Source organism: Crinia signifera, chromosome 2 (assembly GCF_055691185.1).
Source record: "Crinia signifera chromosome 2, ASM5569118v1, whole genome shotgun sequence".
Taxonomy (NCBI): Eukaryota; Metazoa; Chordata; class Amphibia; order Anura; family Myobatrachidae; genus Crinia; species Crinia signifera.
Window position 1 is genome coordinate 316676143 of NC_139218.1, and position 13187 is coordinate 316689329.

The 13187-nt window shown below is 40.7% G+C and overlaps 1 protein-coding gene across 2 annotated transcripts in view; it reads right to left on the minus strand.

The window, feature by feature from the left end:
- Positions 1-468: 468 nt before the first annotated feature.
- NCKAP5L (NCK associated protein 5 like) overlaps positions 469-13187 on the minus strand; it is an 87867-nt gene continuing 75148 nt past the window's right edge. For both annotated transcript variants that reach the window (XM_083169046.1, XM_083169045.1), the window contains exons 6-13: positions 12155-12274; positions 11194-11289; positions 7563-10057; positions 5551-5722; positions 5391-5457; positions 4424-4723; positions 4024-4139; positions 469-1732 (exon numbers count right to left, since the gene is read on the minus strand). In XM_083169046.1, coding sequence (XP_083025172.1) covers positions 1502-1732; positions 4024-4139; positions 4424-4723; positions 5391-5457; positions 5551-5722; positions 7563-10057; positions 11194-11289; positions 12155-12274 — 3597 coding nt within the window. In that variant the 3' untranslated portion in view covers positions 469-1501. The remainder of the gene's footprint in view (positions 1733-4023; positions 4140-4423; positions 4724-5390; positions 5458-5550; positions 5723-7562; positions 10058-11193; positions 11290-12154; positions 12275-13187) is intronic.

Consider the following 13187-nt stretch of genomic DNA (forward strand, 5'->3'; position numbering starts at 1 on the left):
AATGAATAATGCGGACACTTATTTCTGCGGTGGCTCAGTGATGCTATTCACAGCAAATTCTGTCAGTAAGGCCCTGGCAGGTTGGTTGAATATTTTTGGAAGCCCTGGCAACTAACAATTTGAAGTTGTCATGAGTAACTAGCAAATTAATTGGCTAAATCCCTAGGAATAAGGTTGTATCCACTTACCTCTGTGCGCCAACAAAAGAGACATTCTTCTCTGTCTTTTCTATTTTGTATTATTTAGAGTCTTTGGCTGCACCCCTATTGAGTTCCACAGATTCATACTGTCTCGCCTGGGGCCCATATGGGTGCTATAGCACTAGCCAGTGCAGATATATCCCCATTCCCTTTTCCCCACAATTGATGTATCCACTGTGAGCAGTGACCGGTCCACAAACTCATTTTAATAACATAAAGATCATCATATAAACGTAACAGAACATATAGACGCAACAAAAATGCTGGATTGTTTTAGGTTTTTTTTTATTTATTTTTAGCTTAAAAGAAAGTGAGGCAGAAAAAAACAGTCACAATAACTTATATAAATAAGAGAAAAATGAGAGACCGGTATAAAATATTACAAAAACAAAAACATAATAAAAAAAGGAAATAGAGGGAGAAACCCATTAAAGATTATTTTTCCTGGTTAGCACCATCTTAAGAGCAATGAAATAAAAACAAAAAACACCACAACGCATGAAAACAAAGTAAAACTAAACATTTTACACAAATAAAAATATATATATATTTATATAAAACAGCACAAATATAAACCAAAATGTAAAAAAAAGGGAAAAAAATACATCAAGGGGCCACAAATGGAAAGGTCACATCTAGTCAAACTCGTCAATACTCCCTTATCACAAAGACTTCCAGATATGCAGGTGAAATAAATGGACTTTTTCCCACAAAAAAAACTTTATCCCTGATAAAAAGGAAAAGATATAACAGTTGGTATTCTGCTTCTGGATCAGTGCATTAACACATTGCTAGAATATTGATCAGTGAGACAGGGATGTGAGGTATTTGTGTAACCTGTGAGTTCCCCCTCACCAATGTTCCTGCTGTGAAGGACATTAAATCGCTGGTGGTATAGATGCATAGTAAAGGGGTAGCCCATAAAAGACAAATAAAACAAAAATATAAGAACAATTGCAATCTATAAAGGGTAGCAACTTTGAGGAAGAGCAAGTTTAGGACCCTCCACAGCCCGGGAGAGAATGAGGCAGAGAATGAGGCAACGGTTCTGCAGTATTTGATGACCTTTACCTGTCCAGTCATAGGCATCAGGACTACTATGTTGCTAATACTTGGGATTTTTTGAGGCTCAAGTGAAGAGGTCAAGGTCATTCTAGAGGAGTAACCAACAAGGTCATGGAAAGGACAAGGACTCCACATAGAATAGCACCCACAAGCAACCGGCACTGTCCATCTACTTCTGCAGAGTTGATAAGGGTGTCCGGTAGCATGAAACATTAAGGGGATGTAGGAATGTTCTATTAGCCCTGGCTTCCACAGGACGACAGGCTGTCATATAATGAATCACTCAGGGATTCAGAGTTCTCCAGTCCAGTCTGACCCTGTTCATTGTCTCGAGATTTGGCTTCACTTGTACCCTCATCTCCAACTTCAGAAGTGCTCGGGGTACGGCTGCTCACGCTGCCCGGGAAACAGAGTGAGGGATGTGGATAACCAGACATGTCACAATCCCTGTCACCTTCTGTAGGGATCTACAAGGCAAGAAGGAGTGTTAAGTATGAAGCGCGTGGGTTGTAATTAAATAAAATAAACACATTTTAATGCTGTACATTTCAAGAACTTTACTGGGCTGCAGTGGGAAATGGAGGCTACTATAAATGAGCAAAAGGAGTCTACTTTGTCTGTATGTTGGGGAGCAATCACATATCACATAGATATAGTGCCCCACTTCCATGGATTTGCCCATCTGAGGTGCTCATAGTGCCCCCCCGGACAACCCATTCATGGGGTGCACTTTTTACAATTTTGCATGAAAAAAAGCTGTGGTCATTGCATCGCAGCCCTACGTACACAGATTCACACTCCCTTGCACACAGATATACAAATGTCTCACCTCAAATAGATCAGTGCAATCTAGCAAAGATTCTTCCAGTTTTATCTACGCAAATAAGAAGACGTCCACTGGAAGTGCTTGGCATGGCTGAGTAGGCGGACCGAGAGGACCTATTTGCCGTTACTTGAACGACAGTGAATGAGGACGCGCCATTTCAAATTATATTTAAACAAATGTAACCCTTTTATTCTGGGAAAGGTTTGGTAAAAATAATACAACAATAAAAATAAACGAATCCCCTGAATAAAAAATAAGGATGACATGGATGTTCTCTGAGGTGACAGAACACGCTCTTATTTCCTCAAGGTAAACTGGAGCGTTAATATTTCTGCATTTACATTACAAGACTGGGATCTGGCCCAGTTCAGCATATAGATCGCTCTTCCCTCTTTGTCTCACTTAGTAACATAGATAAGATGATTTGTCACAATGGGCCTTATTCTAGCTCACTCTTTCTGACAAAATCCTTCTTAGATGGACAAAACCATGTGCACTGCAGGTGGGGCAGATGTAACTTGTGCAAAAAGAGTTAGGTTTTACTGCAAAGTGAGATCTATATTGCAGTGTAAAAATAAAGCAGTCAGTATTTTCCCTTCACAGAATCAAAATAACTCACTCAAATCTAATTCTCTCTGCACATTTACCATCTGCCCCCCTGCAGTGCACATGGTTTTGTCCATCTAAGAAGGATTTTGTCAGAAAGAGTGAACTAGAATAAGGCCCAATATTTCTAACAAGGTGATCAAAATTACAGTGAAAATCTCACTATTGCTACTAAGTGAATCCATAAACTGTAAAACAAATATGCACCAATGTAAATACGATACTTGTGCTGCACAGGAAAAGCAATAACAAGGCCACAGATTGTACAATCTGCCATGTATAGAGCTAAAGGTGCCCATACACAGTACAATTATCGGATGTGATACGATGCACGCCCCCGCGCACATCACAAAAAGTATGTGCTGCACATACTTTTTGAACTAGATCGCATTGTATTCAAAATGCACGGTGCGCATCGTGTATGGACACGTTAGGTACTGTCTGAAGACAAGGGCCCTTAGTACATGTTGCACAGTACACAGTACTTTGTTCTCAAAATGGGCAAAACCATGTGCACTGCAGGTGGGGCAGATGTAACATGTAGAGAGTGTTAGATTTGTGTGAGTTATTTTGTTTCTATGCAGGGTAAATACTAGGCAAAAAAGGGAATAAAGACAGCGCTGATTCAGACTGTAATCTTAATAAAATGTATTACTAATAACAATAATCATTTGACATGTTGCAGTGCCTCCTAAGGAAGCACCTGCTGACCTTATTCATTGGACTTTTAGAGGATTTAAAGGAGTTTCCCATTCACTATCCCAGCCGGCTCCCATTTGGTTCCTGCCTTTGTCCAACTAAATCAACTGCACATACAACTGCTGTATTTGGGACACCACCACCTGCTCAAAAAATTGGATACAAGTGTCGCAAAAAAACGTGAGGATACTATCTCGACTGGGACCAGCTATTGTTCCTCCAGCGAAACTAAATCCCGCATGGTTTACGGACTCCCTTAAAAACACAGTCTGCAATTTGGACACCTACCAGGGACCTCACCTGTTCACTAATTGGGATTCCGTCATATAAGTATAAACCTCCTTTGTCCTCTTTCAAGTGGTATTATATTACTATAAGTATTTGTACTTTTATTTTTTATTTAAAGTGACAGTCACTTGCTGCTATATAGTGTGTTCTTATATAATTTTTTAATATAAAATTAAAAATATATTTTTATCGTTGTACTACCCAATTGATTCTTGTTAAATTAACTTTTAAGCGCTCCACCACACCTCTTTGTTGTTTCTCTTCTAGATGTAGGAGGACAATCCATAATATTAAATATGTTTCTGTTTAACATGGTAAAGCAGTTAACAGATACCATACCTCTACCAGCTCATGTGCTCTGGACCTGAAGTTCTCTGTAGAGCCCGTGCTGACCTTGGCATTGGGAAAGGTCCAGTTTTTGCCTTGTTGGGGCAGACTACGATCCCTATTGGAATCTGCATAAGAAACAAAACAGGCTGTCAACAAAATATTGCAGATTATGTTGATGGTTTAAATAGAACAGATACCAATATATTACTGCCTATTCTTTTAAAAAGGTTAGAGATGGGCATTACTATTACTGACTTTCTATATTTACCTTTAATGTTAACTAGATCTACTCAACTGTTATGGTACTAAAACTCTGCTCCTATTCTGAGAAAGCTACACTTCTATTACCACTTCTGTCAATTGTACAGTCAATAGCTCCAACTACATTCAGAAGCTTTAGAACTTATACCTTCTCTATACACTCGATGACCTATAGTAGGTTCTGGCTCCAACAGTGCGTGGAATGCTGGAACGCTCTGGTGCTGTCCAGACTGCAACATCTCTTCCACACCTCTCATGTCCCTCTCCAAAGTCCGTGCTCTTCTGGGTACTTTGGGAAAAGCAGAAAACCTTCCTACAGGAAGGACAGATGGGGAGTCCAGCTTAGGTTTTAACTTTGGGGTGCTTTTGTTTGGAGTCCCTCCACAGTAATCCGGTGGAGGAAATGTCCCAATGCCACTGTCCAGAGTTCGAGTGAGCGAGTCACAAGCTGTGGGAGAGGGGTAATAGAATAAAAATGAACGTAGAAAAAAAAAAAAAAGAGAGAGAGAAATGTTATTAATAAAGGCATATAGAGCATACATCATAAATCACAAAAAAATCTATAAATATAGGAAGACTGAAGAAAGATTCAACCCATCAACCCAATGAAGGAAAAACTTTAGAGGCCACTGAAGCCCATAGCCTAAACAATTCATTACTCATTTTTGTCATAGCTTTCTACAGCTATGATAAATTACTGCTAAACAATAAAATCTAAACATTCAGATATAAACCATAAGGGTAAACAAAAAATAAACAGAACAGTGATACAAACACAAATTAAAAGGTAAACCACTAAACCAAAGAAAGTTCTTCAGGCAAGGCAATGGCTTCTTCATGTCCATCAGAAAAGCATTTTTTGTATGTCTTTAAAAGCACAAAAAGCCTAAACTAGGGTTTTTATGTCTGAAGGCGTTTGTAGTCTATCATGTATGAATGTACAGCATATGCTAGAAATATTTTTCTCCTCAAATGGACTTTGGACTTGCATATTTAATTAAAACAAATGGAATCCTAGGATCCAGGGAAGGTACAATTGTTATACATATTATTCTGTGGACTGTGGTATTTGCAAAGTATAAAAAAAAGAAAAAAAAAAGAAAAAAAAAAGGTACCTGCAAAGTGCTGGGAAGTAATCGATTCAGAAATCCGTTCATCAGACGGAAGTACCACTTCTCTGTTCTGTTGGGAGAAAGGGAAAAGTTTAGCAATCAGTACGGCATCAGCATTGGTACTCTTAAAAATGTAAAAACATTTTCTAATTCATGTACTTACCTGATCCATACTCTTCTGCTCACAGCGCTGCACATGCTGCATGACCATCCCATTCCTTGGGGAACGAAATGGACGTGCCTCCTTGTTCTCCGGTGATAACCTAGGGAAGTCCCGCAGAGGTGGTGCCTTCCCTTCTAGACGCCCTTCTAAAGGAGGATCTTTTCCATCCACCCTGGAATTGAGGATTAGGGAATTACATTGGATTTAAGATGCACTGTTGATATTTAGATCAATATCTCCTAATTTAGTGGTCCTCCTTTTATACATGTATATCATGGTGCTGGGGGGTCCCTATGACTCCTTTAGGTGTGCCAAAGTAACCCCACAAAATTTCAGTTCCTCAATTTAAATGATCAAACATGCATCATTGCAGTGGTGAAAACAGATGGACCCACCACAGGCAGTATGCTGCAACTTTGAAAAAGTTCATGATCTTGCTGGTATGAAAATGGAATCCATAAGGCATCACTCCATTTTTTGGATCGATCCTACACATTAATATGCAGCTAGAGGCAGCTGACACAATATTTTATTCTAACATTTGCTTTTGCTAAATTGTACAGAGGAAAACATGGTGAAGCATATACCAGGTCAAGGCTCCGAAGCAATGTTCAAGTCTTCCAAAAAGACCATGTTTGGCTTAGTTCAGGGGTTCCCAATCTCTTTATAATCACGGCACCCTAGAGTATCAGAATTTTTCCACGGCACCCCTAGGCCCCAAAAAATATATATCAAATTTAGTAGGTTGTGTTTATATGTGCTTCTTATGTTCAGTTATAAGGGCAGGATTTGGCTCTGATTGTCGACATTTTATGATTGGCAGCCACCAGCACTGGTTTTGTCCAGAAATAATTGATCATAAATAATTTGAATTGGTCCTGGATGACCAACCCGAGGCACCCCTGCAGGTGTCCCAAGGCACCCCAGGGAGCCTAGGCGCACAGTTTGGGAACCACTGGCTTAGTTCCTCAATAACGCATTAATTCATATACTTTTAGAGTCCATGATAATCCCACAAATGTACATGGGCAAAATCTTCAAAAAATAACAAACTAGGGTTACATGATCCTATTTTGGACATTTTGAGAATCTACTCTTCCTCACTATTGCAATGTTTAAGGCATCTAACTTTGTAGAAACATGCAGGATACAGATATAGAGATTATGGGTGGTACACAATTAGCCACCAAATTTTCTTGTAACCATTCAATTTGCCCATAGGCAGGTGAAACTAAATCCCCAAAATCCGTTATTTGTTTATTTATGTATTGTTAGGTGCTGCGGAAACCTTATGGCGCCATATAAATAAAGGTAATCAATATTGAATCCCCTCATTATATCTTAAAAATATTTCAATATTTATTGAAGTTATGGTATGTAAATGCAAACAGAAAGAGAAAATACAAAAATAGAGTTGGCACACGGAACAGAGATTTTTTTTGTTTTATCTATAATCATTTAGATTTAATTCTAAATTCTACTTTACAGGGGAAACCTTATTAAGATATTGTTAAGACATTTACTATTGAGGTCTACCGTGTTACTTAAGCCCTGTACACACAGGGTGATAGGGGAGCCTGTGCTAAATGACAGGCTAAATCACGATCGCTCATCACACATAGGGGTACACCCGCGATGCACACCGAGATGTGTGCTGAGCGATCTGTGCAGAGCAGGGCTTTGCCTATTGTTTATAGGAAAAGCCCCGTGAACTTAGCAGGAAAGACATGGCAAGCACTGTCTTCCCCTACAGGTGTTGCGACACACGGGATTGCTTAGAAAAGGGGCACAAAACGCCCCTTTAGTCACACTTACTAAATTAATGTACATCAGAAGTATACATAATTAAATTGCTAGTTAACTTTAGTACAAAACATCTATATAATTAAGTGTAAATAATTAGGTAATTGTGCCTTCCTGAGTAGAGTCACTTTCATAATTCACACTCTATTATAACTGTATCTTTGTTGAGAAAAAATATGTTAATATCTGTGCGAGCTGTCAGCACTCACCGATTCAAGAGCTGTTGCATAAAGTTGTCAGCAGTCATGGGTCTTCCAGTCAGCGTCTGATCTACAGACACAGCTATGCGACTCTTGTCATGGGAGAGACCATTGATATAGGCCCTTTCCTCTTGAAGAGCTTTCCGTAAATCTTCTGCTTTTTCCATCAACATTGAAATGTTCAGGCTCTCCCCTTTTCCATCCCTAGTCCGAGGGGAGCCACTTGCTGCTCTCTCTCTCTTCTCTTCTTTCGCTCGTCCAGTCTCAGGCCTACGGCTAAGAGCAGGAAGTTTACTTTTCTTTAAGCCAAACCAGCTTGCAATACCACTGGAATTGCGTTGCTTTGGATCAGGAGCAGGTGTACGATGTTGTTCCTGCAACCTTAACATGTTCTCTTTAATGCCCTTCATCACCTTTTCTTCAATGGCAGAGTGCAGAACACTCAGTGGAAGACTTTCTGTTCCTGGTGGGCCTGCACTACGAGGACATGCATACTCTTGACATGTGCTATTTTTCTTTCCTGCGCCAGCAGATTGTATTCTCTGTTTGTCCTCAGACAGCATGGGTTGACGGGGACTTGGTCTCAGCTCTTCACTTAGGGGTCTTGATACAAGAGGTTTTGCAGTTGCCTTACTTGGAGACTTGGCAGGTAGTTTTGTTGGGCTGCCATGAGGGCTACGTGGAGATTTGCTAGGGACTGTTGGAGCTCGAGATGGATTTCGTGGACCATGTGGAGAGCCTGGTGGACAGTTTGAGGTAGTCTGCCGAGTCCTAGCAGAGTCAGATTTTTGGCCATGATATCTTGGAGGATAACTTTCTGTAGACCCAGGCTCAGGAGTCCTTAAACTACTCACCCCCAGGGATCTTTTCATAGATGGGCCATCGGTTAGCACTTTAATATTTTCAGTCCCTGCAGCCATGATCTCAGTATGATGGTTGTCTGAGCTCCTTATCTTTACTATTCTTTCTTTAAATGGGATATGCCCGGTAGACTCTAAAGGTTTTCTGGAAGTTACATGCTTTCTAATGAAAGGTGTATTTATGTGACTGTGATGATCTTCAGAACAATTTATTTGGGAATGAACATATATTGCAGGGGAACAGCTAGATGGGCACACTGCCCCAACCAGTTTGGGAGATTCCTCCAAATCATCAACAGTTTGGCTGCAAGTGGGAAGCTCTGAATTTTTAGCGGGGATATTTTCATAGTCATGTGACTTTTTGGTAAAACACTGTACTCCGGGTCTTATTATTAGGTTGTTGTTAGACCTTTCGATTTGTCCTTGCCTATTGGTGTCAGAATGTATTAATTCAGAAGGCGATGGTGGAGTAGTATCTGCTTCTGGACCAGGTAACTCCTCAGCTGCTTTCCTGCCGAGACGTGGAGAGGGAAATACTTCATAATTATTGCTCCGACAAGGAATTTTGGAAGTTTGAGTGAGCTGAGGGCTGAGCCTCAGAGAATTTGGACTCTGTAACTTATCTCCTGAGCTTGGCATCTTCAAAAACTTGAGAAATTTAGCTGGAGATGGTATTTGAGGTGTCCGTGGCTCAGCGGAAGGAATAAGTGCATCATGTGCGTCAGGACAGGAGGGATTAGAAACCACTAATGAAGACTGAGAATAATCATCTTGCAGCTCATGAGCTGCATTCTTGTGGGTTGATCCACTTGTATCTCTTTGTAGGCTGGCAGAGCCAGTGGGAGAAGGAGGACAAGGAGAGGCAGGGGCATCAGAGCCACTTTCTGAAACCAATTGTTTCCCTGGAGAACAAGACACAGAGTCTGCTCTCTCAGTTTCTGCTGGTGGAGTCACTGGAATATGCTGACTTTCTACCATATCATGAAGATTTCTATTATAACAGGTTAAAGAGTGTAGATGTCCAATGTGTCCCCTACTGAAACCAGTTCCGTCAGAATGGCCCTCAATAGGGCCCCTTTTATCACCTGCTCCACGGGAGCACATACAAGGTGCCAAGCCCTTTGTTAAGTCTGTTAATGGCAAATGCTGCCTAATTTCACTTGGGGGAAGAGGTGGTTCACCAATATCCTCATCTGAAGAGGAAGAACTACCCTCAGCCTGGCGTGCTGCCTGTTGTGTGTCCTCTCCTGCCCCAAAACCAAGGTGTTCTCCTCCTCCCTCCCCAGGGCTACCTGCTGGTGGCTCCCGCTGTATTGGCTTCCACTTCAGCAACTCCTCCCAGCCATTCTGGGCCAGAAGTAGGCAGGAGGCCCAAGGTTCATCCCCACCATGGTCTGGAGGAGTCAGACCCTCACCATTCACATAGTCAAAGTTTTGCTCTGGCCTAACACGCAAGCCATTCCCACTAGTTGATGAAAACCCTCCAAGAAACATTGGTGGAGCAGTGCAGGTTGATCCAGACTGAGATCCTGTGGCCTCTAGCCTCCGTAGGACTTCCAAGATTTGAGCCTTTTTCCTGAGGAATGGAGACATGGCATCCAATGGGCGACATGATGTCTGGGCTCGCCCAGAGCGCTGTTTTTCCTGTAAAACCAAACAAAATCACAACCACTGTTATTACAGAAATCGTGTAACTCACAGGTAAAAGACTTTGCATAAGTGCAAACTATATGTTTATATTTCTGTATACTTAAATATACTGTATATGGGCAGATCTACTAAGCCTTGAGAAGTAATAAAGTAGAGAGATAAGTACCAACCAATCAGCTGATGTCATTTTCCTAACAAAAGAATTTGCTTAATACAAAAAGGATTCTTGTGAAAATAGAAATAAATGTTTTGTGATTGTACATACATGTACAGGTTAAGTATCCCTTATCCGAAATGCTCGGGACCACGAGCATTCCGGATAAGGGATTTTTACGATTTTGGGATGATTTTTTTTTTTTTTACATACTTACCTTGTCTTCTGATGGTCCCACGGCATCCTCTACGTCCCCGGCAGCCTTCAGGGTCTTCTTTAGCGGTCCCAGGAGTGCATTGCGCAAGTTTGCAGGCGCGCCAGTGATGTCACTGGCGTGCCTGCGCAATGAGCTCCTGGGACCGCTGAAGACGCCGAAGAAGCTCCTAAAGGCCGCTGTGGACATCGGGGGACTAGGTAAGTATTAAAAAAAGGGGCAGGGGAAAAAAATAAAATCCAAAATATTCTAAAAAAAAAACAAGTTTTTTGGAAAATTTCGGATACGAGATCTCCAGATACGGGAGACTACCTGTATATGCATGCATTTGCATTAAGCCCCCAGACTTCCAACTTCACTTGGGATCCATAAGGCTAAGCTACTATCCCGGGAGTCTGCTAACTCTTCAATATTGATGAGTCTCCTGGACATTGCAGAAATATAGTACATACTGAGCAATATATGCTTCAGCTGTGACTTACGTAACTCCATCCTAAAAGTCTACTCCAAGGGTTCTCATCTCAGCCCTCAGGACCCCACACAATTCTCGTTTTCCAGGTCACCCGGCAGGTGCACAGGCGCATTCATTACTCATTGACATATTTTAAAAGATCCACAGGTGGAGCTAATTATTTTACTTGTGATTCTGTTAGACCTGCAAAACATGCACTGTGTGGGGTCCTGAGGACCAAGTTTGAGAACCTCTGCTCTACTTTGATCAGAGGAAAAAGATGTAATGAATAGTCCACCTCTGTTGCTTACCTCTCTCTGTACGGCGCATTGTCCTAGTGGTAGGGAGACTGAAACCCTTTCAAGATCACCACCTTGAGAGTCGGACAGAGCCTGCAGTGGATGGAGCTGAATGAGAAGAAACATTAACAAGCCATTAGTCAACTCTTAAATAGAGCGAGTGCAAGAGAACTAATGCACCATAGACCACATGTAGGAGGGGACTAGAGTACATTTGTGTGTGTCGGTTGGTGCTAAAAATGATTTTTTTGCATCTATTAATTATTAAAATAGCTGACTTAATTGTATAAAAACACAGGCAGTACGGATGGTGTAATGGTTAGCATTACTGCCTCACAGCACTGAGGTAATGGGTTTGATTTCTACCATGGCTCTAACTGTGCGGAGTTTGTATATTCTCCCCGTACCTGCGTGGGTTTCCTCCGGGTACTCCGGTTTCCTCCCACAATCCAAAAATATACTGGTAGGCTAATTGGCTCCCAATAAAATTAACCCTAGAATGTCTGTGTGCATGTACATGAGTGGTAGGTAATATAGATTGTAAGCTCCACTGGGGCAGGGACTGATGTGAATGTTCAAGTATACTCTGTAAAGTGCTGTGGAATCTGTGTGCGCTACATAAGAAACTGGTAATAAATAAATTAATTAATTTCATTTCATAATTGATATAGCTCTACACTTTGCCGAAAACTCTGGTTGTAAATATGAATCCCAGATACCAAAATATATCAATTACACTTGTATGGAATTATATATTGTGTCCTCAAACCCAAAGTAAGTTCTATTAATGTGTCTACATTTTGGTGACAGGGAAATAAGGCAGTCAACCAAATGTAAAATGCTAGAATACATAGTAAGGAAATAAAAAAAAGGAGACATTAGAAGAGGCGCTGTATTGCCACACATGTACATGACATGAGAAGCACTCCGAGTGTCTTGTACGTAACCAGTTTCCCATGGTTACAGTTCTCACCTCAGGGGATGATCCGGAGGAGCGCTGCAGCTTCTGGTGAAAAAGGTCATTTAATGCTCTGTTCTGACGTTCAAGGTCAAAAACCCTTTTTTTCAACTTAATACATTCTTCCCGGAGATCCTGGCGAGAAAAGACATTTCACGGTTTGCGAAATGGGGAAATTCAAGGAAATGGGAAAATTGAAGTTGCAGAACAAATAAACAGATGGAAAACTAAACAGATTTGGGTGAACTTAGTATCTGTAAACAGATAAAGTAATAGCAGGCGTTTTGCATATTCAACTTCTCAACAAAACCTTAAAAGTACAAAAATGTAAAATGGACAGAAAAAGGGGTTTAGTGAAAGCGGACATTAGTTCTACACATTTATGCAAAAATGCAATCAAACAAACTTGAATAAACAAGTGGCAAACTTTTTCGGGACTCAGCAAGCTCCAAAAAGCAAACAAACCGAAAATTAGCCTGTTTTCGAAAAGCTTGCAGCCAAAGCAACACAGATCCATGTGGACTTATCATGGATACGATGTGTTTTCTCCAGAAAAAAAAAAAAACCGGTATTAATTAATTTGGTCGGAGGAAAAAACTAATCCTTTTTTTTTTTGTACACAAAAAAATTATAAGGCCAATTAAATTTCCCCTATATGATATTTGTTGTAATCCATCACATTTTTTAAATGAAGACTGTTGTTCAGTAATTATTAAATGATGTAACGCTGGAATGGCCCACAAGGTCATGCAACCAAAGTATTTTTGATGAGGAGCAACTTGTTTACACAGCCAGTCAGAAGCAATATATCTGCCTCTACATTAATTTCCAAAAAGAACATTATCCCGGAAAAAAAAAAAGTTAAAAAAATTAAATATGTATACTCCTCATTAAAACAAGTCCCAGAATACACTTATGTTTTTACTATGTTCCTCAGTTACCTAGGGGACCGTATAACCCTGGGGTAACCAACTACAGTCCTCGAGAGCTACCAACAGTGCATGTTTTCCAGGTCTCCTCACAGAATCACAAGTGAAGTTATTTGCTC